Source organism: Lathamus discolor, chromosome 12 (assembly GCF_037157495.1).
Source record: "Lathamus discolor isolate bLatDis1 chromosome 12, bLatDis1.hap1, whole genome shotgun sequence".
Classification (NCBI taxonomy): Eukaryota; Metazoa; Chordata; class Aves; order Psittaciformes; family Psittacidae; genus Lathamus; species Lathamus discolor.
In genome coordinates this window covers 13164124-13189759 of record NC_088895.1, presented here as the reverse complement: position 1 = coordinate 13189759, position 25636 = coordinate 13164124, and the positions used below count along the sequence as shown (strand labels likewise).

Below are 25636 nucleotides of genomic sequence, written 5' to 3'. Positions count from 1 at the left end.
GGCAGCAGGCACGGGGGTAAAGGAGAAAGGGGCAGTGGGGTGAGCAGGCAGGGCATGGCCCCCACCGGCAGGGCAGCACCCCACATGGGTGGCTGGGGCTGGTGGGCATCACCCCGCGTGGTCCTGTGTCCTGCAAGAGGGGCCACCTCCACGGTGGGGGCTGCAAGGGGCAGATGGAGGAGAGGAACAAGGCTGAATCGGGGGTCCCCGGAATAAAGGTGCTGGAAATGAGGGACCTGGGGGGAGAGTGATCCCAGAAGATGGGGTATTGTGGGGTAAAGGGGTGTCAAGAAGATGGGGATCCCCAGAACTGGGTGCACTCATAGGGGAACAGGGCCCCTGGGATAGGGAACGCCTATGACGGAAAAGGGCACGGGTCCCCAAGGGTGGAAGGAGGGGACCAGAGGAAGGGGACCCCCAAAGAAACGGGGAGCGGAGGGGCTGAAGGGGGCAGACCCGAGGGGTCGGGGCTGGCAGAGAAGAGGCGTCGCGCTGCGGGAGGTCCGCACCCGGCGCAGCTCCGGTCCAGCTCCCCCGTCCCGGCCGGTCCCCGCCGCCGCCGCCGCCGCCACTTTCACTTTGCAGCGGCCGCTGCCCGGGGCCGCCCGTCCCGGTACAGCCCAGCCCAGCCCAGCCCGGCCCGGCCCGGCCCCGCTGCGCGCCCGCGGTTACCTGCAGAGGAAGGCGTCCGGCTGCCGCTCACCCATGGTGGAGCGCGGCGGAGCGCCCGGGGCCGGGACCGGGCGGACGGGACGGACAGCGCGGGACGGGACGGGACGGCTCAGGCAGGAAACCGGGGCAGGCGGCTCCGCATTTCCGCCGAGCGGAGCCGCGGGACACGGACCCCGGCCCCGGGCGCGTTATGTAAAGCGGAGCGGAGCGGCCGAGGGCGGGGGCTGTGCGGGGCGGAGCGGAGGGGCCGCGCTGTCCGTCCGGGTCCCAGCCGGCAGCTCCGCCGGTGCGCACCGCTCCGCCCCTCCGAGCCGGTGCCTTTAACTTATCGCGTCCGCGCCCGCGGAGGCAGTGGCATAAACAGCCCGGCTGCGCTCGTGGAGGTTGCTTTGGGTTTGGTTCATTGGATTTGGGTTTTTTTTTTAAGTTTTTATTACTTTTTACTACTTTTTTTTTTTTTTTCCTCTGTGGGTTTGCGGGTGCCCGGTCATCACAGTCCCGTCGGCCTGGCCCCAGCCTGATCCTGGGGGTCGTTTGGGAGCCTGGGAGGGATGTGCAGGAAAACACCCCCTTTCCTGTTCCTGCCCGGCCGTGTCCTCCCACGGCTCCACAGTCTGAGCCCCAAGGGACCTCTGCGGTGGCAGCAGTGGGCGAGACGCTGCCTCAGACCCCATTTCTCATCGTTTTCCTCTGCCTTTCAGCTGAGGAAATCATCTCGCTGTGAAAGGCACCGCGGGGCTCTGCCTACAGCCCGTGGGAGCGGGTCAGGTCACAGGGCCTGTGGCTGTCCTGCACTGTGGGCAAGGGACAGAGCAGTCTCAGTGCTCCTCCGGCCCCCAAGGAGGGCTGGGGACCGGGGAGGGGAGGGTGTACACAAACCAGGCCCGGCCATCCTGCTGCTGTCATCCTATCCCATGGGAGCAGAGCTGCAGCCGCTCATCCTGCGAGCCATGGGAAATGAGAGGATAATAAACTTGCTCCGCACCTTTTCCCAGGAAAAGGCCGGTTTCTGCTCTGTGCCATCATATCTGGCGCACTGACATCTCCCACCCGTGTCACCGGTAGTCCCAAGAGACCCTCTGGGTCCTCATCCTCAGCAGCACTGGGGATGGAGGACTCTCCTTGCCTTCAGCCCCCATGGAAAGTACCCTGAGCAGCCCTGTCCAGGCCTGGCACTCACCCAGCACACACCAAGCTGGAAAACCCCAGGGAAGTGGCAGCTGGGATTTTACAGCCACCGCAGATCGATTTGTGGGTGTTGGGAGGGTGGAAGCTGCAGGATTTTTTCCCTTGGAGAGCGGGCTGAGGCACGCTGAGCTGTGTGTGAATGGGCACCTGTGTGCCACCACCAACGGGCTTTGATGCTTTAAAATACACTCCAGTCGCTCACCCTATCCATTCCCAATCCATCTCCTTCCAATGAGGAGAAGACTGAAAGAGGACCTGGCGCTGTTCCCTGGGACTGGCCATGCCCAGACCATGGCCCTGGGCTGCTGCTGAGGTGGACACAACCCCACTGCCCTCCTCCAGCTGCACAAACCCCTTGGACCGGATCTGAGCTTCCCTGCAGGTCTATAACCTCGCACTCCTCGGGCATCCAGGCGACTCTGCATCCAGCCAGCCCTCCCCAAACCACGCAGGGAAGTAGCTGGGAGTGGTTGACGTGATAAAATCTTACCTTAAAAGCTGGTTTTGAATTCCTCCTGCTGTCCCTTTATGCATAATTGCACCTTCTGGCTCTTTTCCGGAGCACGGATGAGCGGTCGGCGGAGCCTGGTGCCTGCCCTCCTTCCCATGGGCGGCTGTCCCAGCCCGCAGCTATTGCGCACTCGATGAGCTTCATCTATGTCAAAAGCGCCCTCTCAGCGTCCTCAGTCCCCGTGGCCTGAGATTTCTCTTCTGTTTTGCTTCCTGTATGGATTTTCTACAGTCCCCAACTGCTAATTCACTGCCACCGACTTCTGCTTTCGCTGTTTGTTTATGCAGAGCTGCGCAGATGCCTTTGTACACACACACACACACACACACGCTGCTGCTTCCCTTCCGCTCCGCACCGGCCTCAGCTTTTAACCACTGCTGCTTGCTTCTCCTCTAAAAGCTTCCACCAGCTTCCAAATGTCCTTCCCACTTCCCCCTTCAGCTCCAGCCGCCCGGCCTGCTTCGGTCGCTGGGTGCATGGAGCGGTTTGGAAGAGGCGCATCGGCATCTCTCAGGGTGGGATGTGATGGGAAGCAGGTGACATCTGCCACCCCACAGTGAGGTGCTCCCCCACCATATCTGGGGGTGACATTTGGAGGTGCTTGGCTATGGGAATCTGTGCTGAGCTGTTTGTGGATGGGCATCTGCGTGACACCACCAATGGTCTCCATCTTCCCTGATGGTTTAAAATACACCCCAGTCATTTACCCCATCCATTCCCAATCCATCTCCTTCCAACGAGGGAATGACTGAAACAGAACCCGACACCCCCCACCCCCCACCCCCCCACTGGTGCTGTGCCCCTGGATTGGTCATGCCCAGACCAATGCGCCCCAAATCTCAGCCTGGCTTTCACGCACCCATTCAGAGCGCTGGGTGTTGGTAGGTTGGGTGGTGATGCGTCGGGTGGTGATGGACTGGGTCCTGATGAGCAGGGTGCTGATGGAGGGGGCGCTCCCTGGGCTGGCTGCCCTCCGCAGCCCCGTCGAGCCTGGAGCTGCCACCGCCGCCGGGCTCCATCCGCCCTCTCCCGGGCACTGGCCGCACTGCAGCCGACCCGGTGGTGTTGGGGGGTGTCCCCGGCCCCCGGGCTGCCGGGCTGGAGATCCCCGTGGGTGACTCCCTTTGGGGTCCCTGAGGACCATTCATTGGTGCTCATGATGGAGACCCGCACCTCTTCTCCATCCCCGGCGGGGGACCAGGCATGGAACAGCCCCTGGGTACCCCCGCAGCACCCCCAGATTCCCAGGAAGCCGCTGCTGAGCCAGCACCTGCTGTGACTCAGAGCTCCCACTCACCTCATCCAGCACCCGCTGCTGCATAACCGCACCAAGTCACCAGTCATGGGACAGCAGGAACCAGAGGCCAAGGGCTGCCCACATCCAAAGTGGCAGCCCCTCACCTCCTTTCGGACCCTTTTCTTCTCCTTTTATCTCCATTGTTGGTCAAGCTCAGCCTTGGAATTCATTTCCGCATCTTTCCCATCAAGACTTGACGTGGGAAACTGAGGCACAGGCTTTGGGCTCCCTGTTGGGGGGAAGCTGGAGGAACGACGAAGGGAAAATACGATGGAGCCGCTCAGAAAGGGAAGTGCTGGAGCCTGTGCAGTGGCACGAGACCATCCCAGAAGGAGACCCAAAGGGAAGCGAAAACTCACAGAGGAATTTTGCTGGTGGTTTTTAAGGGATGGGGGTGACTTTTCAAAGGGCTTCCTGGGAAGTGGCTGCAGTGGAAGAACAACCTCTGCTAACATGGCCAATGAGGCTGCCGGAAGCAGCCAGGGTTTCAGAGTCCCAGAGCCAGGAGTGTGGATCCCTTTAATCAGTTACTCCAGCAGGTCTAATAGCAATACTGCTTCTCCCATGGTCTTTCCACCTCCTAATCTTGCCATGTGAAAAGGCACCTTTCTGCAAGGCAGGGAGATAAGTGCTGCAGGGAGACCTGAGACTTCCCACCAGTGGCCTTCAACAGAGCCTGCTCCACTCAGGAAGGAAGATAAAGCCCAGGTGGTTTAAATCCCTCTTTATAGTATGAAAGAGAAAGGTGGTGGGGAAAGTCCTCAGTGATCTGAAAACCACTGCCATGAGCAGAAGATTGCAAAGCCATGAGCAGAAGATTGCAAAGCCCTGAGCAGCTGTGTAGGGCAATGGGGGCATCTATGAGGAGGCGAGGTGAGGACCACAGTGGTGATGCTGAGGTGGTCCTCAAGCTGGTGATGCTTTCAGCAGGAAAGGACAACCAAGAGCAGAAGTCAGCCTGAAGGCTACTCCCAGCCAGAAGTTTAATGATTGCCCTGGGATGTGGGTACCAGTCCCAATGGCCAGCATCATCCAGTCATTGCCAGAGAGGGCAAGCGCTGGCCACCGGGCCAAAAGCACGTCAGCAGCTGTAGTGCCATGTGGCATCATCCATGGTCAGGAAGGAGCGAGCAGGATGTGATCTCTGTCCATGTGGCTGCACAATGCTTGGCAGCTCCAGAGCTAGCTAATGGCTTGTCACCCGGTGCTTCTTAGCTCCTTGGGCCAGTTGTCACCTTCCCCCTGTTGCCCACTCAGCTCCTCCTTTCCCTTTGCACTAAGGCAGAGACTCCCTCCCTGTCTGCTTTGGCCCAGCCTCTCCCAGGGACGTGCTGAAAGCTCAGGTGAGCAGCTGGTCCCTTGCAGCATCTCCCACCTACGCAGGACCAACCTCTGCCCTGTTGCCTTCATCTCCAGCCCTCTCATCCATCAGCCTCTTCCTGTTCCCTGCCAGATGCTTCTGGGCACCGCTTCTGGGACTCTGCCCTAAAAACCTGACTCAAAAATTCAGTGTTTTGCAGCCACTTTCAGCACTAAGCTTCCAGTTTTCCCACCCATGAGTACATCCACGTGTACACCCGTGCGTACTCTAAGCCTACATCCATGCGTGCACTCACGTGTACATCCATGCCTACATCCATCCATATATCCATGTCTATCTTCACGCCTAAATCCACGCATACATCCACGGACGTGCGCACCCCCTGCATCCCCACATCCGTGCTCCCATCTCCCCCAGGCCCTGCCCGGAGCTCAGCCCCGGGGCCCAGAGCTGTGGCACGGAGCCAGCACCCGCCAGCACCGGGGCCGAGCTCCGGAGCGGTTTCTCCTCCGGGAGAAGGGCCCCGCTCTGCCTCCCGCGGGGCCGCCCCGAGGCGCGGTGAGGGGCGGTGGCGGCGGAGGCGGAGGAAGCAGCGCTCCGCCCGCGGGGCCGGGCCGGGCCGAGCCGAGGTGGCGGGGAACCGAGGACAAAGGTGGCCGTGCGGGACCGGGAGCGGGGCCGGGAGCGGGGCCGGGAGCGGAACCGGGAGCGGAACCGGGAGCCGGGGGTGCCGCGGGCGGCAGCGGGTGGGGGGGGGGGGGGCGGGTCCTCCGCTCCCAAACATCCTCAAGACTTTGGGGACCCCAAAAACAGCCCCAAGATACCGGGGAGAAAGGGTTCCCACTGCCCCCCTGCACCGGGAGCCCCGGGAGCCCCCGTCTCGTCTCTTTGATCCCTGATACGTGGCTTAATAGGGAAACAGTAATCCTGGTGCCCATCTGCCTTGTGCAGGCTGGGGGACGGTGAAACCCGCTGGAGCCATCAGCTGGAGCGGGAACACCAGGGTACTGCACCCCACAGTATCCTTACACCATCCGATCCCGGATCCAGCGCTCCCACAGCCACCCTCACATCAGCGATGCTGGCGGATGCCGGAGACTGGAGCTAGAGGCTGAGTCCAGGTAGGCAAAAAGCCTGGCACAGCAAGGCCACGGCTGATCGGGGGACAAGGGGAGGGTGGCCTTGCCCGGCTGCCCGGGTTCATGGCCACTGCTCCCTGGAGCCGCAGCCGGATCCGCGGCGCAGGCCCTAATTCCTCCCTGTGTGCCGCGGGGAGGGGCGAAGCAGCACAGGGCAAACACGGCGCCGGCGGTCGGGTCACCTGCACCGGGTGACGTGGGGCACTGAGGTGAGCCCTGCCTGGGGCTCTTCCACGGGAAAACACTCGGATGGGGATAAATCCCCTCTCGCTGCAGCCCTGAGCCGCCCACCGGACACAGCACCTTAGCTGGAAGCAGAGTTATCCTGGCTATCACGGGGCTCTTTATTCACCAGCTCCATTTCCTGGGCATGAGGGCTGCTGCTGCCAAGAACAAGCCGATGGGTTATTACAGTGCAATTAAAGCACACTCATCCTCAGCATCCATCCTCTATCCCTGCAGGACACGGAGCCATGAAGCTGAATGAGCGGAGCTTGGCCTTTTATGCTACCTGTGACTCCCCGGCTGACAACGCCGGCTTCCTCTACAAGCGCGGTGAGCGGCACACAGCGTACCACCGCCGCTGGTTCGTGCTGAAGGGCAATATGCTCTTCTACTTCGAGGAGCGGGAGAGCCGGGAGCCGGTGGGTGTCATCGTGCTGGAGGGCTGCACCGTGGAGCTCTGCGATACCGCCGAGGAGTTCACCTTCGCCATCCGCTTTGGTGGCACCAAGTCCCGCACCTACGTGCTGGCGGCCGAGAGCCAGGCTGCCATGGAGTCGTGGGTGAAGTCTCTCTCACGAGCCAGCTTTGACTACATGCGCCTGGTGGTGCGGGAGCTGGAGAAGCAGCTAGAGGAGATGCGCTGTGGGATGGCCCGTGGGTGTGCTGGGGGATGCCGGGGATCTCCCAGCTCCTGGAAGCCGAAGCCTTCGGAGCTGGAGCGGTCCCTGGAGCGGCCGCCGGCTCTGCCGGCTGTCTTGCCGAAGGAGAATGGCTGTGCTGTGTGGAACAACACATCGGGGGTGAACCAGCCACCCGAAGCTTCAGGTTGTGGTGAGGATGCTGGTGATGGGAACCCCCGGCCACCGCCGCTGCCACCACGCAGGCGGGCATCAAGCACCGAGGTGGGCAGTGCAGTGGTGGAGAGCCCGTCCTCCTTCTGCCGGCTCCATGAGTGGTACGGCCGGGAGGTGGCCCAGCTGCGGCGGGACTGGCAGGAGAGGCAGCGTGGTCCCCAGCCCTGAGTGATGGCCAAGGCCTGGGGACCCACCAGGACCCGTAACGAGGAGATGATCATTGTTGGTGCTGCATCGGTCCTGTTGTCACCCCGGGATGTGCAGCCCTGTCTATGGTGGTGATGGACACTGCTGATGGTTCCACCAAGGGCTCAGAGCTGAGGCACACCGGTGCTGCTCTGTGATGGTGAAACACCAGCCCAGCACTGATGGCAACTGGGCTCAGCATGCCTCCAGCCAGGCATGAAGCCCCTGGGCTTTGGGAGCTGACAGGCTTTTGGGCATCTTGTGCCAAGGCAGCAGATGCTTCCTGCATGGATGCACCTCTCCAGCCTTGCCCAGCAAGCAAAGAAGCTACAAACCACTTCCTGGCTGATGCCTGCTGGAATTCCAGCACCACACTGAATCTCACGGGACCTCCTGGTGCTTTTGCAGTGGTATCATGCACTGACAATGCTTTTGGAGAAGGATTTGGATGGGATCTCACCGGCCTGAGCCCCTTTGTGGGTATTTCAGAGCCGGGGACCCTGCTACCACCTTCCCCTGCCTGCGCCGAGCTCTGCCGGATCCCTCTGCTCCAGCAGGATGTGGTCTGAAAATGAAAATATCAGCGAGCGCAGCCCTTCCTTAACGGCAGCAGCTTCCCGGGGAGCTGGTGACACCGGGCCGGGGTGTTCCACATGGGGCAATCGCTGCTTGCAGCCTTAGGTGAACCCCTGGTGAGGGCAGACCCAGGGGAACGCTGCAGCTGCAGGCACTCCTGTGCTGGATGGGTATTTCAGGGCAGGGCATCACCCCTGCGCTGGCTTCCTAAGGGGAAGCATCACTCATGGTGGTAATGGGAACGTGTGTGTCAGCACGGAGCGTGTCGAATGATTCATGTGCCAAGCCGGAGTGAAGCCAGTGTCTCGTGCTAGTGATGCTCTTTTCTGCTCCCAGTGGTTTAGATTGACACTAAGGCTGCTGGCTTGGAGGTGACCTGGGTTTGAGCTGGGTGGCTCTGGCTCCCTTTGCCCCATTGGGACAAGCACAAGATTTTGCCACAATAAAAGCTGTTTCAGAAATTCCTGCCTGTCCTGGGTTCTTGTCTGTCTGTGCCTTTAATCCCCTTCCTTCCATGGGGCTGGGCAGGGACAGTGTCACCCAAGTAGGACACAGCCAGCGCCAGGGTCTTGGAGCCTGACTTGCCTGCAGGGATGAGATGGATGGGATGCGATGGATGGGCGAGGATGATGCCACCCTGGGGATATCAGGATACCCAGTGCCAGGGTGGCTCCATGGCAGGGACAGCATGGTTCTGCTTCTCTGTGATGGCTTGAAGAGCCAGGCACAGGTGACCAACATGGGTGTTTGGGCATTGGAAAATGACTGGGAGCACAATGCTCCTACAGTTTCACCCGTGGAAGAGGTATTGGATGCCTCAGTGTGAGTTGCTGGTGCATTACAGGTTCAATGGGGCGTTACAACCATCCCATCAAACCCAGGGTTACAGGCAGCACTATGTGATGCCGCTCAGGTTTGGGTGCTCCTGTTCAGGTTGCCCAGCCCACTTGGTGGGACATCCCAAGCCATCTGCCAAGGGGTTTTAGCCAGGGACAAATTACCTGTCCCCTTGCTGGTGACAGTGTTGGTGCCAAGTGGAAGTGGCCAACATGACCCCCTGCCCCTACCCGCAACACCCACCTGCATGAACATCTCCAGCTTCTTGCCGACATCGAGGTCCGTGTCCCTTGGAGAAACTGAGGCACGAAGCCAGGCAGGTCACTTGCTTGCTGAGAGCACTGTAGAACACTGAGCCCTGCTCCTGGCCACCCCACTTGGTGTTCTGGCATTTGGAGCGGTGTTGCCGAGGGAAGTGGGGCGCAGCCGTACCCATGGCATCCAGATGGTTAACGTGGCCCTGTCAGTCGGCTGTGGAGGAAGGTTCTGGTTTCCATGGCAGCCGGCCCAGCTTCTCCAGACGTTCAGATATTCATTAGAAATAAATCCGTCCCAACACGTTAGCTGACAAACGAGCTTAAACGGATATGCAACATATGGATTTATTAATCCACTGAATGCAAACACCCCTGCCTCGTGTCGGGAGCTGCAAATGTGCCCGGTGATGGGCGGCTCTGAAGAAGAGCTGTGCCGGGGTGCCGTGCCATTGAGCCAAACCTCATGCCAAAGGATGCTAAGTTACCCAAGGGGCAGGAGCAAACCTGCACTAGGGATGAGCACAGGACTTGCACAGGGCAGGATCCCTGCTCATTGCAGGGGTTTGAACTAGGTGACCTTTGGATGTCCAACCCATACTATTCTATGATCTCACCTTGAGCTGGACTAGCCCCATTTCACACTCTCCTTTCTTCCCTCCATCACCAGGAGATGTTTATGGTAGTGAGAGCTCTTGCCACAAACCCAAAGCAAGGCTGTGGTTTCCAACATCAATCCAGGCACCGAGCTCCCATCCCGTCTGCCTCCAGACAAAGCACACTCCAAGGCCAGGGTCGTATCCAACTTCTGTATTTAGTGGCTCTTTACAGAACTTGTTCCTTCCAAAACTGTTAAACAAAGTTCATCGATCTCATAGAAACTTTTGAAGTACAGTACATGAGCCTAACAAAAACGTGATCGGTATGTCCCGCCAGCTTTAATACAACAGGATTGCCGTGTCCGAGACCATCCTAAGTGCTTCCTTGAATCCCATTCCACTAAAGCTCCAGCTAGCACACGACGGAGAAGAGCAATGATTGTACCTTGACCTTCTGTAGAGTGGTGGCAGGGAAAAGAGTGGCCATGGGCAAGCTGGGGCTTGCTGGGGCAGGGTAGGTGGGCAAGGAGAGCCGTGCCTCCATGGAGCCACTTTTAGCATCGCTCACCGACCACCACCATGTAGAAAAATACCTTCTTTTCTGATAAAAATGTATAAATCAGTCAATGCATAGCCTGAGAGCCTGCAGGGAGCCCTCCCGATGGCGGTGGCCACGCTGGGTGATGGCTGATGCCATGCGGGCAGGGGACAGGGCAGAGCAGCCCAGCATGGGCCACCCCATGGTGTTTAAAGGCATTTTGATAGCAGAGCCCAGCTGGTGGTGGTGGGGTTGGGAGGTGGCACCGGGTCAGCCCTGGAGAGCCAAAGCTCAATGGTGCTTTGCCCAATTCAGGTCTGAGCTTGCCCAATTCAGGCAGGAGCCTGGTGTGACAATCCGGGCCTCATCCTGGCTTCATGTGCAGCCACTGCCTGGGACTACCACTGCAGTGAGGGGATGCTCCTCCTGCTCGGGTGCTCTCCCTAAGTAAAAGTGCTTCAGCCACCGGAGCGGGCTGTGGTGCTGGGAGCAGCCCCGAGCAGGGTTTGGCCCCCTGTGAGCAGGCAGCTCATGATTTTTGGGTGCTCATTCCCAAGCACTGGTGCCCCAAGGGCAAAGCTCAAAGGCTCCATCTCTTCTCCTTTCCCAAACGGACGATGGCAGAGCATGGGGAACTGGGATCCAATGGATGCCCATTCCCAGCGAGCTGGAGCCACCCCTGAGCATCACACCCAGGTACCTCTTCCCGTCTCGCTCCCCAAATCACAAGCACAGGTTGCTCTCATTGCTTTTGCATTGGTTTTCCTCTTCCTTTGGGAGCTGGCAGGAGCTGCACCGTGCCGTATCAGGGCTGCCACTGGTTAGGAAGCACGAGGGACAGCGTTGGGACCATGCTACATCTTGTTCCAGGAGGCTAGTGCAGACATCTCTACAACATATACAACCGCACGGGACATTCTGTGTTACAAAGGTTTCCAAGAACATAAACCACCAGAACTAAATACATACTCGATGGCATCAGGGGGGTCGCTTTAGAGTCTTCAGGGACTATGTCGCAGTCTCTGGCTGGGGCAGAAGCGATGCGGTGTCTTACAGACAGAGGTGGAAACTGCTCAGCAAACGTTTAGTCCATTTGGTCAGTCTCATAGTGCTTCTCGATGGCTTTGCTCAGTCTTTTCCTGTGGGATTTTCCTTTGTTTTTAATCTCATCCAGTGGCAAACTACAAGACTTCAGTGTACATTTAATGACACAACTGCTACATCATCTTCATTTTATAGCTATCTTTAATATCAAAGCAGCTCAAGCTGTTAATAAATTCCAAAGTATCCTTTTATTAAAATATCTAAAAGAGGTCTATAAATATTTTTGTTTTCCTTTTTTTTTTTTTTCTTTTTGCTTTTCTAAAATTGTTCCCAGTTTTTCACATTTAAAACAAAGCTGGGGGAGATGTGGCTGCATCATGGGGGCCACCCCCTTTCCCATGGCTGCTCCATGGCTCCGGCTGCCTGTCGCCTCTCGGTGCGTGCTGCATTTAACAAAATATATGTATATATATGTGGGTGTCTATATATATCTGCAGGGTGTTGGAGGGCTCAGAACTCCCACTCGAGGGCCTCCTCGCGGTTGGCAGCCCGCTCCAGGCGGTGGATGATGTTGTTGAGGTTGGCCATCTTCTCATGGCGCCGCTGGACGCTGGTGCTGAGCCGAGGGCCGGGTGCCGGCGGCAGCGCCGGTGACACCGGTCCAGCGGAGGATGGCCCCGGTGAGGCCGAGCCGGCGAGGCCGGGCGAGGATGCTGCCGAGGGCGATGTTGGGGAGACCTCCAAGCTGCAACGGGATGACCCCGATGAGGACTGGGAGCTGTCGGGATGCGGCGGTGGCGGCGGTGGGGGGCCCACGGTGGCGGCACCGGCACGGCCCCCCCGCCGCGGGAGGCTGCCGGCACTGGGGGCAGCAGCGTGGGGGGCTGCCCCCCGATCCTCCTGCGGGGGTCCGGTGCCCTCGGCCGCCCCAGCCGGGCTGTGTGAGTCCCGCCGGCGGCCCCAGCCTCCTGCCTCCCCCTGCTCCTCCTTCACCTTCACAGCGGCACAGGGGTGCTCGCCCCCCGCAAACACAGGTTTACGGTCCTCTGTGTCCGAATCGGGGCTATGGGGGGCCCGGTGCACGGGGATGGGTGTCCCACTGCTCTGCTCCGGATCCGTGTCGTTGTCCGGTGCGCCCTCCACCAGCATCTCCCGCCGCATCCGTGACCTGCCGGGATACAGGCATGGAGGGTCGGTGGCCACCACCCATCATCCCATTCAACAGGCACCACATGTCTTGGAAAAGCATCTCCGGCCGTAAAAATGCAGTGACACCACTTGGGAGGGAAACCCCCACCTTGTTGGCCTTCAAGACACTTATTTTGGGGGAAAACACTCTGCTTGAACACAGGGAATGGGTTTTGCAACACTTTGGGGCCGTTTCCAGCCAAACTGAGACAGATTTTGTTGTTTTATACTTACCATTTTTCAAAGGTTTTTTTAGAGCAGTTGTGTTCCAGGCTTCTCTGGAACCATCTGAGTGGAAAGTTTGTGGGCTTGAAAACACCATTAGTCAATGTATATGTTTTTACACTGTTTTCTATAGGGGAAGGAGCAAAACACATCATCTGGGCTGTTGACTCAGAGCTGGCAGCACTTGGAGTGCGCCTGGAGAGGACCCACGAGCCATGTATGCACCTATAACTGCCTAAGGATGAAGCTCATGCTGCTCCTGCGCTGTGGGGATGAATCCTGTGCTCCAAGAGCCTCCATGAGGCTTTTCTCCACCACCTGCAGTGGCAAGTGGTGTCCCACACCAGTGAGAAAGTGGATGTGAGCATGGGAATTGCTTTAGATGCTCCACACGACTTGGTCAAGCTGGTCAACACCTCTTGCCTACCCATCAACCAGGGTGCATGCAGCATTTCAGCTGCAATCCAGCACCATACGTTGGTCTGCACCTTCCCATCTATGCAAGAGGGACTGGGAGGACTGGAAGAGCAACAACGACACCCCCTTCGTGGCTCAGCACCATCAGATATCCACAGCCCAGGAGCACCCATACCTGTAGTTGTGGAACCAGTTGATGACGGTGTTGGTCTTGAGGTTGAGCTGGAAGGAGAGCAGCTCGATGGTCTGCTGCGAGGGGTAGGGCTCCAGCTGATAGGCTTTCTTCAAGGCTTCCTTCTCCTCCGGGGCCAGCACCACTCGTGGCTTCTTGATCTGGAGGAGGCTGAGGTCCTGCGGCTGCAGGCTGGGGCTGGCGCACTCGGAGCGGGCACTGGGGGACTCGCTGTCCGAGCCGGCGCTCATCAGCCCGTACCGACGCTTCAGGTAGGCTGCAGGAGAGGAGACCCAGCTGCGTGCCCGGGGAGCCCCCCTGCTTGCCCAGCACCCCAGTCCCATTGGGGCTGCATCACCCTGGCCCTCACCTTTCTTCTCCAGCTTCTTCATGTCGCGCAGCTTCTCCACATTGAGGGGGTCGTTGAGCCAGAGCTGCATGCGGACGAAGGGCTCCCTCCCCTTCAGGCTCAGCTTGTGCCACGGCTTGGGCCTGGAGAGGAGATCGGACACCGAGCCCTGCGTCAGGCCCAGGATGCTCTCCCCAAACAGCCGCTGGCCTGGCAGAGGAGAAGCAGAGGTGGTTAGAGTGGGGGGCAGAGCAGCGTGGTGGGTGCTACAGTCCCCCCCGTGGAGCGGGTGCACCCCACTTCCCAGCCAGCATCCTCCCCAGCATGCCAGGATCCCACTGAGCACCCAGAGAGGACAAGGAAGGGTCTGTGGCTACGGGAATTGGGGTGATGCATCCATGCAGCCTCACCAGCAGCTCCCGAAAACCCGGGCGGAGAGAGGATCCGCACCTAAATTGTTGTCCGTCAAGACCTCCTTGACCTTCTTGGTGATGGAGTAGGTGTCCAGCTCCGGGGACATGGCAACGATCTCCTGGATGCCCACAGGTCCCTGGCTGTTGGGGTACGTCTTCCCACCCAGCGCAGGCGTGGACCGGCTCTCGGGCTGCTGGTTTTCTTTGCTGCTCTCCAAGGCCAGGGTGAGGGGCTCCTGGCAGCCCTTTTCGTGCTCAGCGGGGCTGGGGGGCGGCGAGGGGGACGGCTGGGGCTCCACCGGGCTGGCTGTGTGACACCGGGGCAGAGGGGTCAGCGGGGATGGTGGGATGGGAGAGGGCAGGGACCCTGTGGGAGCAGGAAGGATGCTCTGGGGATGCCGGCAAAGTCTCACCAGCAGCTATGGCAAAGCACGAGGTGCCAGTGGAATAATTAAGGAGAGAAAACACCAGTGATGTACAAAATAAAACCCAGTTTTATTTTTTATCTATCTATCTATCTATCTATATATATATCTGTGCCAGGCACAAAGCCAAAGGTTTCTGTTGTGATTTTCCTTTTTATTATTAACCTAGATAATTTCAACTCCCCCTTCTGACCAAATAACTTTTGAGGATCTGTATAACAGCCCATAATTGTCTAAGTGACTAATTAAGGGGGTTTAAAATGAGATGGATGCATTAGAGGAGAGGCGGATGAAAGGGGATTGCCAGGACTGGGGTGTAGGTGCTGAGGAAGCTCTTCCCAGTGCTGGGGTGGGAGCAGGATGAACTTGCCCTGCGCTGGGATGCAGGGGATGGATGCAGAAGCATTGGAAGCACTGATGGCACTTGGGGACCGCAGGGACCGTGGTGGGACTTACCTTGGGAAGGTGTTGGCTGCTGGCTGATGCCTTGGCCCAGCTGGTCCGTCAGCCAGAGCTGCATGCGGATGAAGGGCTCCCGACCCTTCTGCGTCAGCTTGCTCCATGGCTTGGGCCGTGACAGCATGTCGCTCACGCTGCCCTGGGACAGCCCCAGCACCTAGGCACCATGCACGTATCATCCACCAGCACTGGGATGCTGCCTGCCCTCGGTCCCCGTGCTGAGGGAGGCTGCCACCCACTGCTGCGCTCATGGCCCCATGGAATGTCCAAACCGCTTGGCCTCAGCCATAGGTCCTGGGACCATGGTGAGCCCTCCTAGGATACCCAGTGGGATGGGAGGATGGTCCCTGCAGGGTGTTTCTGGTAGGAAGCACCATGAACCAGTTGGTGGTGACCACTGGGAGACCATTTGGGGTTGGGTCAGACTGTGAGGACTTGGCATCCTCCAACAGGAAACGCACTGGGGAGAGTGGGGACCCTCAGAGGAGCTGGCAGAGGCCACTAATGAGCCCAGGACTTCTGGTCATGGAGCAGGGCGGACAGCAGACCCCCTTTCTCCAGGCTGGTACCTTCTCTCCGAAGATCCTTTGGCAGATGCCGTTCTTGGCCAACTTCTCCTTGACCTGCCGGGTCAGCTCCAGCGTGTCCACCTCCCTGTACATGTACATCTCGTACTGCTCCGGGGTCAGCGGCGGCACCGTGGGCTTCAGGGTCCGTGGCACATAGGTGGGGTAGTAAGAGAGGCGACCACCAGCAGCCGGCTCCGTGCCGGCTCCCTCTGCCTTCACCTCGGTGAGCCGATGTGGCTCATCATCTGCCGGCAGCAGCTCGTCCTCATTGGTGCCCCCTTCACCGGGCTCACCCCGCGGCCAGCCCCGGCCATTGGCCATGCTGGAGTAGCTTGAGGAGGAGGAGGACAGCGAAGGCGAGACGGAGGTGTAAGGTCGGCTGAGCAGGCTCCGCTCCGATGCCCAGTGCTGGTCAAAGTAGGAGCCAGCATCGCCAATCTCTGACTTCACCTTCCGGATGATGCTCTGGACAAAGGCGGCAGGGGAGAGGACAGCCAGGGGTGTCTGCGGGGGGCCAGGGCTGGCCCCATTCCCCTCCTCTTGCTTGACGTAGGTGGGGACAATGTTCTGGCTGACAGTGGCCAGCGTGGAGCGCTCGGTGGGTGGTGTGTCCCCGGGGCGCCCGCTGCCCCCCGATTCCATCTCCAACAGCGCCTGCTGCTGCGCCTGCATCTCCCGCCGTGCCTGCTCCAGGATGCTCTTGATGGCATCTTCCGAGCTGCTGCCGCCTGCCCCGTTGGCCACCGCTTGTGATGCTGATGATGTTTTGGGTTCCCCTGGAAAGAAAAGGGGAGAGGGGAGCCCTGAGGAGCAGCAAACATTGTTTTACCGTGTGGCCATAATACGATGCAAGAGGAAAGGGATGTGGAGTGCTCTCTATGGCGTGGGTGCAGATCAGAAGGACCAGGAGCACCCACAAAGCAAAAGGTGCGACACAAAGCTCAAAGCTTCCTTTTTGACGACTGCAAAATAAATCCCATTACCAAAGATCGCAATAGACAAACATGTTTGTTTTCCCTGTCTGTTTTTCCACCATTCCTGTCTAATTCAATTCTACGGGATTCTGCTTTCTCAGCAGACTACCTGTTCTAACGTATTTCGTTTCTTGTAATTGACTGCGAGCGCAGCTGCTTTAATGATTCCTTGTGCCAGATGGATCTTGCATCCTCATTTAATCATCTGGTTTGGGTACCGGGGGAGGAAAAGGGTAGTGCCAAAGTTTCCAAAAGCCCAGATGCAAGCGCTGCTGCATGGGGAGTAATCTTCCACCCCTAACTATTAACCAGCATTTCTTCCCACCATACCCCAGATTTCCTCTATGGATGTCAGTGGGAAAAATGCCCCCCAAAAGCCCATTTTGGCCATGCCAATGCTGCTCCATGCTGGGTGCCCAGAGCTACCCTGTTCAGGAATATCGTGAGTGCCAGGCTTGGCATGATCTGGATAAAGTTTCCTAGGGGATGCAGAGACCCCTGTGCTGGACATTGTTGGTTTTGGGGGTGTTTCATGGGTTCCCCTATGGGACCCGCAGCCACGAGTACCCCTCTGGGTGCTGCTCCCATGGGTGCAAAGTGGGGCTTGGCCTCCCCAAGGGCCACCCAATGCACTGGCACCTACCTCCCTTCTGTGACTCGATCTCCTTCTTCGCCTGCTCCAGGATGCTCTTGATGGCATCGTCAGAGCCGGTCTCTGGCGTCCTGATCCGCGGCGTGATGCTACCTGATCAAAGAGGCAGGATAACAGCCTTGTCACTGGCGCTGGTTTACAAGCTCTGCTTGTATGTCAAGAAGTATTTACTGCTCCTCATGTTCAGTTATTTTTAGGGATGCTGGTTTTAAGACAAATGTCACTCCCGATTAGTCACTTGCTGGAGCACGGGAAGACCTGGTAGCCCCAGCTCCCAGCCACCTTGATCTCTCCATCCAAGGGCACGCAGGGTGCTGAGCAGAGACATGGGCACGGGGACCACGTCCCACATCCCTGGCAGTGCTTGTGCGGGTGAAGGGCTAATGCTTGATTGGATCCAGGGATAAATCAGAGCCCTCTGGACTGAAACACCAGCATGGACATGGACCTGCAGTGCTCAGTGCCACTGAGGAGACACGAGTGACCGGCCACCACTGCTGCCACTGTCCCTGGAGCCAGATGTCACCGCTTCATGGCAGTGACGACACTGCACTGAGGTCCCGCAGCATTAACACTTCATTATTCTAACAAAATATTCCCAAACACATTGATTCACCACCATGGAACAGCCCAATGAATAATTTAATGGCACTTGTCAGAATAAATGAGTAAAGCCCGTCCGGAAATGCAGCTTCCATAAGGATGGGTTGTTGTTAATTGCTACCATTTGCCAGGGCTCCATCCCACTGGCAGCTGCTTCCATCCCACCCCAAAGCAAACAGGGGACCACTGGGACAACCCCTGAGTGCCATCGGTGACCCTGTGTGTGTCCCTGCCTGTCTTGTCATTCCAGGCTGCTGGGCATCCCTGCACGGCGTGATGCTGCCAGGGTGAACTGGGATGCATCGGGATGGGATCCCATGGTACCACATGCAGCATCCCAGTGCAGGACCCGCTGGCCAGGGCCACCCCAACCACTCACCTCTCTGGCGCACCTGGATAGTCCTCAGGGCCAGCACGTTCTGCTCGTCGGAGAGGAACTGCTTCATCTTGATGAACGGCTCCTTGCCCTTCACCGTCAGCTTGTGCCAGGGCTTGGGCCGGGCCAGGATCTCGCTGACGGAGCCCTGCGATAACCCCAGCACGTAATGTCCGAACACCCGCTGCCCGATGTTGTGCTTCAGCAGCTGCTCCTTCACCTGGAAGGCGATTTCGGCCGTGTCCAACTGCTCCTCCTCAGTATTGCTGCTGGTGCTGCTCTCGGTCGGCTCTCCAGGCGGGCTGGTGGCCGGCGCGGTGCCACCGGGGTGTGCGGTGCTGCTTTTGGCACCGAAGATGCCGGAGGGGAAAGGCGGCCCCACGCCGGTGCTCTCGCTCTTATAGGAGGGTGTCGGGAGCTGGGGGGCCTTGGGCTCCCCTGAAAGCCGCTCTCCTCCCGGGAAGGGGGACAAGGAGAATGTCCGTGGTCCCTCAGGGGCCAAGCCAGGGCCAGGCAGAGGTGGGATGGGAGTGGGGGATGCAGCTTCTTCTGCCGGGGCGTGCTGCGGGGATGGGTACGGCTGCTCCATGCCCAGCGAGTCCTTTCCCGACTCATCTTCAGAGTGATCCTCTTCTAGACATGAATGATAGAGAGGGAAACAGCCCTGTAGCGGAGCATCTCCTGCCTCAGTTTCCCCAGGTGGCATCCAAACCCTCCCCTGCTGTTGGCTGCACAGCCAGGGCAGGATCCTGCCTTTCCACCCTCATTCCCAAGGATGCTCCCGGCTGCTGCGGGATGCAGGGACCCTACCAGTGCTGGCCATCAGACTGGGCTTCTCTAGCAGGTACTTCTGGGAGGGGTAGAACGCCTCCTTCCCCAGCAGCAGGGCCTCCTCTGCCTTCGATATGCTCTGCAAGGAGCCAAGCCGAGATGGGAAAGGGCGGCGGAGGCACCGGCGGCAGGGCTGGCATGGGCGCCACAGCCCGGTGAGCGTGCCGGCGCGCGCCGCGGCACTTGCCTGGGGAAGGCTGCAGCTGGCGGAGGCCACCTTCATCGCCTTAAGGATGCTGGGAGGGAGACAAGGGGGTGACTCAGCAGGAATGGCTTCTTGCTGCTGTCAAGCTGTTCGGGATGCTTGAAGAGCACCATGGGTGCCCACGGGCAGGGGACAAGCAGGCAGGGTGCTGGTCAAGCCATACCTCAGCTCTGTTTTGATCTCCTCGTAGTCCGCCTGTGCCTGCAGCTTCTCCTCCAGCTTCTGCAGAGCAGAGGGGGGGATTCCTCGCACCAGCTCCCGTTGCACACCCGGCAGGGCCAGACCCACGTCCCCCCTCCCTGTGAAGCCCCAAGCCCCCGAGGACGCACCTCAATGGCTTCATTCTTGGCAGCCAGCTGCCCCTCCAGCTCAGCGATCTGGTTGGCAGAGGACTCCTCCAGCTCCTGCAGCGAGCTCTGCAGGTGCTGCACATCCTTCAGGAGCCGCAGGATCTCCCGGTCCTTGGCAGCCAGCGCTGCCTCCAGCCTCGACCCTGAGCACATGGAATAGTTCACTTTGTCCTGCTGGGAGAGGGGACACCGTCAGCTCCCGGTCACCCAATGTGGGGACAAGGGCCGCCCTCCCCATCAGACATGGCCCCATGGGCAGCGGGCGAGCCCAGCACTCAGTGCTGCAGGTGATGCAGCCCTGGGGAGGGACAGACCCTTCTTAAGCCATTAAAGGTCTCCCAGGTACATCTGCTCAGTGCCACAGCGTGCTTGTTCCCCCTTTCCCATAGGAGGCTGGGACTGCAGGTAGGACACGGCCAATGCTACACCCCACGGTGGAAAAATGCCTTGGTCACAGGCACTTTGGGCTTGCTCCCGAATACAGTGAGTGTTCCTGAACACGAAAGGGTGCTCCTGAATGCAATAGGGTGCTCCTTAGCACAGTGGGATGCTCCCAAATGTGCTAGGGTGCTCCTAGCTATGACAGGGTGCTCCCGAGTGTGATGGGATGCTACTGGCTATGACAGATGCTCCCAGACATGATGGGTGCTGCCAGCCATGGTGGTGAGGTGCTGCTATCCCCGAGGGATGCTGACAGCTCTGCTGGGGTGCTGCTGTGCCCGAGGGGTGCTCCTGGCTGGTTTGGGGGTGCTGCTGTGCCCGAGGGGTGCCCTCACCCCAGCAGTGCCCGACGGGGAGCAGCAGGCCAGGCGCAGGGAGCTGTTCACAGCCGCCAGCTGCTCCCGCAAGCTCTCCACTTCCCTCTGCGCTGCCTCCGCTCGCTGCAAGAGAGCAGAAAGAGCATCAGGATGCGCACCCCCAGCTCGTCCCACCCCGCACAGGGCACAGCGGGGCTCCAGGACACACGTCCCTCCCAAGCATCCTGCTCCCACCACCGTCACCATAAGATCTCCGTGTATTTCCTCTCCCCACATCCTGATCCCAGTCCCTGGACGCTGCCCACAGACCCCATCCAGGACACTGTCTTTTTCCACCCTAAAGGCCTTATTTACATGCAAACTGCTCTTTAAGCCTCTTTTATTACCCATGCGCATTTATTTGGACCTACAATTTCAGAATGAAGTAGAACTGATGGATAGAAATGGGTAGAACCGGAGGTAATTGTACCAGACACCAGCACCAGGGCAGTGTGGGTGTGCTCTAAAATGCCCAGGAGAGGCTGGAGGTGACAAACATCAGCTCCAGCAGCCAGAATGGAACCTGGCAGAAGCCCAAACACACCAGTGACCCTCAACATGGGGCAGCGGGTCCCACTGGGCTGGGCTGGAGGGGCCACCAGGCAAAGGAAACCAGAGCCACCATCCTTTGTAGGGCTTCCCAGTCCCGGAGCCTGGGAATCCCTTCTGTTTTCCAGGACACACGGCAAGGCCACATGGATGCTTGGGGTGCTACAGTGGGTGCATGCTCTGAGGGGCAAAGCCCATCAGCCCCAGTGTGATGGAAGGGGAGCAGGGTACATGCCCTGTGTTGGCTGGAAAGTCAGCTCCTGGCTCACCTGGTTGGCTTTCTCCAGGTTTGTCATGATCATGGCTACTTCGTCTGCCCTGTGATGAGAAAGCAAGAGGAGTCAGGCAGCGAGGAGGCACAATCATAGCCCTCCACGGCCGGCTGGGGCTCCTGCAGGTGCCGCAGCATCTTAGATATAGGGAGTCCCCATGACTTGGGATGCTTAAAGTATCCCAGCTCCTCAAGTCACTTGGCAGCACCATGGGGCTGTCCTGGTGCTGCTGCAGGCAGCTCGGCTCAGCCTCTGGCACACCAACAGCCTCCCCACACAACCAGGTACTGCCAGTGACTTACTTGGATGCAGCTTCCTCGTCGTATTTACACCGCAGCTCCAGCAGTTCCGTCTGGGTGGCCTTCAGCGCTGGGAAGAGGAAGAGGAGGGTGAGCCATGGGGTTGGGGCTTGGCCCCCCATGGCCAGCAGCCCCTGCCCCGGGCCCCCTACCTGCGTGGAGCACTTTGATCTTCTCCTCTGCCTCCCCCAGCCGAGCGGCCAAAGTGACCTGTGCTTCCTGCAGCCCCCTGTGAGACACGGCCGTCAGTGAGGTGCTGATGCTGCAGCCCCCAAGGTACAAAGACCCCCTCGCTGCATCCCTTCCTCTACCCCATCACTCCGTGACACCAAGGAAATACCCACCAGAGGATGCCAGGACGTGTTCAAGCCATGTTACCCCCTGATGTTAAGAGTTGCATTGCCCCAGATGTAAAGGAATTCGCTTTGGGCTGAAAATGGTCCCTGCTCCCCATGGCTGAACCCCTTCCGATGGCAGCCCACCCCGCCTGGAATTAATTGGAGGAGGGGGAAGCAATCAGGGAACAGTTATTCTGCATTATTTATAGCCCGCACTTGCCAGGAACTTATTCGCAGAGATCTGCAATTTAGGGTTTAAAGATTCCTCATTTGTTTCCCGGTGCAGCGTGTTAAGGAATAACAATGAAGGCCCTGAGAAAACCAGGAGCCTCCGAATTAAAAGGCCATTTAATGAGGTTCACCCAACGACCTGGACTTAACTCCTTTGTCCAAGCAAAGCCACGTGCCAGGGAGATGGTGTAAAGGGCTGGCTGGAGGGATCTGCCCTGGCTCTGCCCATGTCTGCCATTGCCCGAAACCCGCATGGGATGGGTGGACAGATGAATGCGCAGAGTGCCCAAGAACGTGTACCAGGCTTCTGCACAGGATGTGCCCTCGAAGGAGGTGCAAAGGGAAGGAGGAGAGGGAAGGACGGACAGACGTCCCCATGCAGGAGCAGGAACCACGCATCCCCGCAGCACCCCAAGATGACCCCATCCCCGGTACTCACGTACTTTTGCTGTTCTGCCTCATTGCTCTGCAGCAGGGTCTCTGTGCACGGTGCTTTGCCCTCGATGCCAGGTTGCGGGGGCTCGGCCACTGCCGGCGATGTCCCCTCCCTGCGCTCTGCGGGGGGGACACGTTTCATACAGCTGCGTAGGGGACAGCAGCAGTGGCCACCAGGGACCATGGGACAGGTCCTGGCCCTGAGACCCAACCCATGTCCCAGGGATGCTCCGAGGCACATGGGGGAACCCATCTGGGACTGCTGCCATCCTCATCTGAAGGAGCGGCCATGATAGGGGGTACCTTTGGTGCTGATGAGCTCCGGGTGCTTCTTCCAGGGGCGGTTGAGATCCTTCAGGTGAGAGGGTTCAGGCTCGAGGCGCTGGAGCTGCTGCAGCCGGTCCTCCAGGCTCCGCGCAGCCTCCAGCACAGGAGCGGGATCTGCGGGGACACGGGATGCAGTGGTGAGCAGAAGGGATGCCCACCACAAGCCCTCTCCCACCTCCCTGCGGACCCAATGCCCACCCTCCTCACCGCCCACATTACCCTCATAACCAAAGTGGGTGCCCTCCTTGCCCTGAGGAACCCCTCGGTGTACCAAGTGCCACTGGAACACCCCTCAGTCCTGCGCTTTCCATCGCCATCCCCAATGGACTGGCAAGGCTACGAGGGAGCATCACCCCCATGAGCGAGACGGTGGTACCCACAGCACCAGTGGCCCCAGTGCCACCAGTGCCGGCCCGTTTGGGCGCAGACAATGGCGGTTTGTGCCGAGGTAAGCAGGTGCATTCAGAGCCGTCCGTCTTCCCTCTGTCAGCATTACACCATCATTAGCTAGTGTCTGCTCAGCAGGGTGTGCCATTATGTCTCCCAGGGCTGATGTAATTATACATTGACATAATTAACCCAGCAAGCCCATTAAGCAGGCCAGCTAAAAATTCATCTATAATTATTTGTTGTGTGCATGCTAATGAGTCCATCTGCACTGCCATTGTACAACATGAACAAATTAATTTACAAGTCTGGATTTTTTAATAAGTTCAAGAAAATGCCTCCTATTGAGCCAGGTTAATATAGGTTTGGTGGGGTGGGGTTTTTTTCTCCTTCTTAGAAGAGGAAAGAAAATAGATTTGAATTCTCCAGGGTCAAAAAGTTAGACAAACAGGGAAGTGGGACGGAGCCAAGCGCGCTACTGTACATCAGGGATGCATGGCAGGCACCCAAGGGTGAAAAATAATAATGGTGATGGAAAAGAAATGAAACAACTGCTCGGAATGGGACAGAGAACAGCTCCTCTACTGCCCTCCCATCCAACAGCATCATGACCATGAGGTGCAGGGTCCCACTGCAGCACTCACCACGTGGCTTCCCTGCAGGACCAGCGAGTACCAGACCCCATGTGCTAATGCTAAAAGCCCCCGGAGCATCCTTCTCCACAGGGAATGTTCTCCCTTCTTTCTGCTGGATGTCACAGAGACTCCATGGATGGGCTGGGATAAAAGGTTTGCACCCAGATCCTGGCCACAGGGGTGCATCCAGAGCGGGTACTGAGCCAGGACGCTGCTGGCTTTGGCACTGAAACAAGGACTCAGGTCCAGCTGGGACCTTCCCAGGCTGCTCCTGGCACCCTTTGGCTCAGTATCCTACAGGTTGGTTCCTCATCCTAGGACGCAGGAGTGAACCCCCAGAGAGTTGTGGTGGTGCAGCACAGCCCCGAACCAGACCGGATGCTCTCACAGCCATTAATAACATCCGTAAGTACATGAGATGAGATAACGATATGGTTAATTAAACCCAGCGCTCCAGGGCCCCAGCTCACAGGCTGCAGGGGTTGGGGGTCCCCTTGCACTCCCCCAGCCCTGGGGCATTGACAGGATGCTCCGTGCCAGCCTCTGAGCCATCTCCACAGGGATAAACACCAGGGCAGGCCCAGTCGGATCCTCTCACCTCCGTGATGAGAAAGAAGATGGGAGGAACTGGCCTAGGTGATAAAGCCTCCAGGGATTTTCCTTGGATCAGCATTTTCACTCCCATGAGCTGCAGCCCCACGGCTGAAATACAACCAGGGCAATCCTGCAGTGCACTGCTTCCCATTTGGAGGCAAAATCCCAGGATGAAGTGGTTGGGAGTGGAGCTTTTAGAAGGGAAAACAGCAAGCAGCGCTTCAGCTCTGCTTCCTGTATCAGCTGGGGCTCGCTCATGCAATACAATACACCTGGCTGGATTAATTCCATCATGCTAATACCACACTGTCCATCCTGTGGGAAAGTTCTGTCCTTGTCTATGGGGCCACCAGTAAGGAGCCACTGGAACCAGGCACCAAGCTCATGCCATGCCTGCACCGTGCTCACGCTGATGATGAACAAACCAGCTCTCCAACCTTCCTATTGCAGGGCTGGAGAGAGAACATACCCCAGACCAAGTGCATTATCTGCTCACACCGAGGTACATGGATGCCATCGCTCTCTGAGCCACCAGGAGGGCTCAGAACACTGCCCATGACACAGGGGATGCTCCCTTCCTCTGTGGGTCATGGCCCTGAGCTGTGATGGGAGACACCAGAGAGGCTTATGCCAAAACAGGACCTTGGAGCTCCTCAGGCTCCAGCGCCGCATCCACCCGCAGCAGCTCCCACACATTCAGGAGCTGCATCGTTGCCCACCCGACAGCACAGCCAGTGAAGCAGAACCTGCTTATCTATCACTCGCCCACTGTATATATACATATCTATGTATTTATAGACATGTAACTATATATATTGTGCTTCTATAGATATTATAAGTGCTGCCACTAGCTGGCGTTATTGGCTGTCCTTTAGTGCCACCAGTACTGCTGCAGCAGGGACAGGGCGGTGGGCAGGGGACCTTCCTGGGGTCACCAGGCCTGGCACCAGGGCCACGGCTTTTCCCTGTGCTGGAGGGGGTCTGAGCCACCAGCAGACCCCCCCGGACACCCCCACCGCAGCACCCTGCAGCCACTGGAGCTGCTCAAGGCACTGTGTGATGGTGGGATGGGGCAGGAGGTGCCCTGGCTGCTCATCGCCTTCTCCTGAGCACGCACAGCTCCAGGGAGCACCCGTGTCCCTGGGGACCAGCAGCTCATCCCTGTGCCAGGGCCTGGCTGCTTGATCCAGCTTTCAGTGGAGGTCTCTGTGCTGTGGGGCTGAAGGGTGACATTTGCTCCATGCCGATACCCAGCTCCAAGCGGAGCAAAGCGCACCCATGGTGCACCCCTGGTGCATCCCTGTGCATGCCCAGCGCATCCAT

The 25636-nt window shown here is 58.7% G+C and overlaps 3 protein-coding genes across 17 annotated transcripts in view; 1 reads left to right on the top strand and 2 right to left on the bottom strand.

The window, feature by feature from the left end:
• The window catches only part of SH2B3 (SH2B adaptor protein 3), a 28616-nt gene extending 25912 nt beyond the window's left edge, over nt 1-2704 (bottom strand). For 3 of the 4 annotated variants that reach the window (XM_065692141.1, XM_065692143.1, XM_065692144.1), the window contains exon 1: nt 673-762. The gene's annotated coding sequence lies outside the window, so the exon portion shown is untranslated. Of the gene's footprint in view, nt 1-672; nt 763-2350 lie in introns of those variants that run through there. The other variant, XM_065692142.1, reaches the window with a different exon arrangement.
• A 2858-nt stretch (nt 2705-5562) lies between these two features.
• PHETA1 (PH domain containing endocytic trafficking adaptor 1) lies at nt 5563-8430 on the top strand. Of its 2 annotated transcripts, none has more exons than XM_065692507.1 (3): nt 5563-5641; nt 5941-6110; nt 6591-8430. In XM_065692507.1, exon 3 carries the CDS (start codon nt 6602-6604, stop codon nt 7373-7375), a length of 774 nt encoding a protein of 257 aa, XP_065548579.1. In that variant the 5' UTR covers nt 5563-5641; nt 5941-6110; nt 6591-6601; the 3' UTR covers nt 7376-8430. The 2 variants fall into 2 exon arrangements, with proteins under 2 accessions (XP_065548579.1, XP_065548580.1); XM_065692508.1 differs by having other exon boundaries at nt 5607-5641; nt 5904-6110.
• A 1425-nt stretch (nt 8431-9855) lies between these two features.
• The window catches only part of CUX2 (cut like homeobox 2), a 64924-nt gene continuing 49143 nt past the window's right edge, over nt 9856-25636 (bottom strand). For 3 of the 11 annotated variants that reach the window (XM_065692263.1, XM_065692259.1, XM_065692262.1), the window contains 17 exons: nt 22674-22811; nt 22379-22490; nt 21519-21595; nt 21370-21436; nt 21065-21113; nt 20226-20330; nt 19429-19623; nt 19263-19321; nt 18874-19130; nt 18067-18696; nt 17076-17177; nt 15459-16234; nt 14887-15046; nt 14043-14372; nt 13614-13802; nt 13247-13520; nt 9856-12409 (listed from right to left, as the gene is read on the bottom strand). In XM_065692263.1, the coding sequence (XP_065548335.1) occupies nt 11752-12409; nt 13247-13520; nt 13614-13802; nt 14043-14372; nt 14887-15046; nt 15459-16234; nt 17076-17177; nt 18067-18696; nt 18874-19130; nt 19263-19321; nt 19429-19623; nt 20226-20330; nt 21065-21113; nt 21370-21436; nt 21519-21595; nt 22379-22490; nt 22674-22811 (4178 nt within the window). In that variant the 3' untranslated portion in view covers nt 9856-11751. Of the gene's footprint in view, nt 12410-13246; nt 13521-13613; nt 13803-14042; nt 14373-14886; nt 15047-15458; nt 16235-17075; nt 17178-18066; nt 18697-18873; nt 19131-19262; nt 19322-19428; nt 19624-20225; nt 20331-21064; nt 21114-21369; nt 21437-21518; nt 21596-22374; nt 22491-22673; nt 22812-25636 lie in introns of those variants that run through there. The other 8 variants (XM_065692266.1, XM_065692267.1, XM_065692268.1 and 5 more) reach the window with 8 other exon arrangements.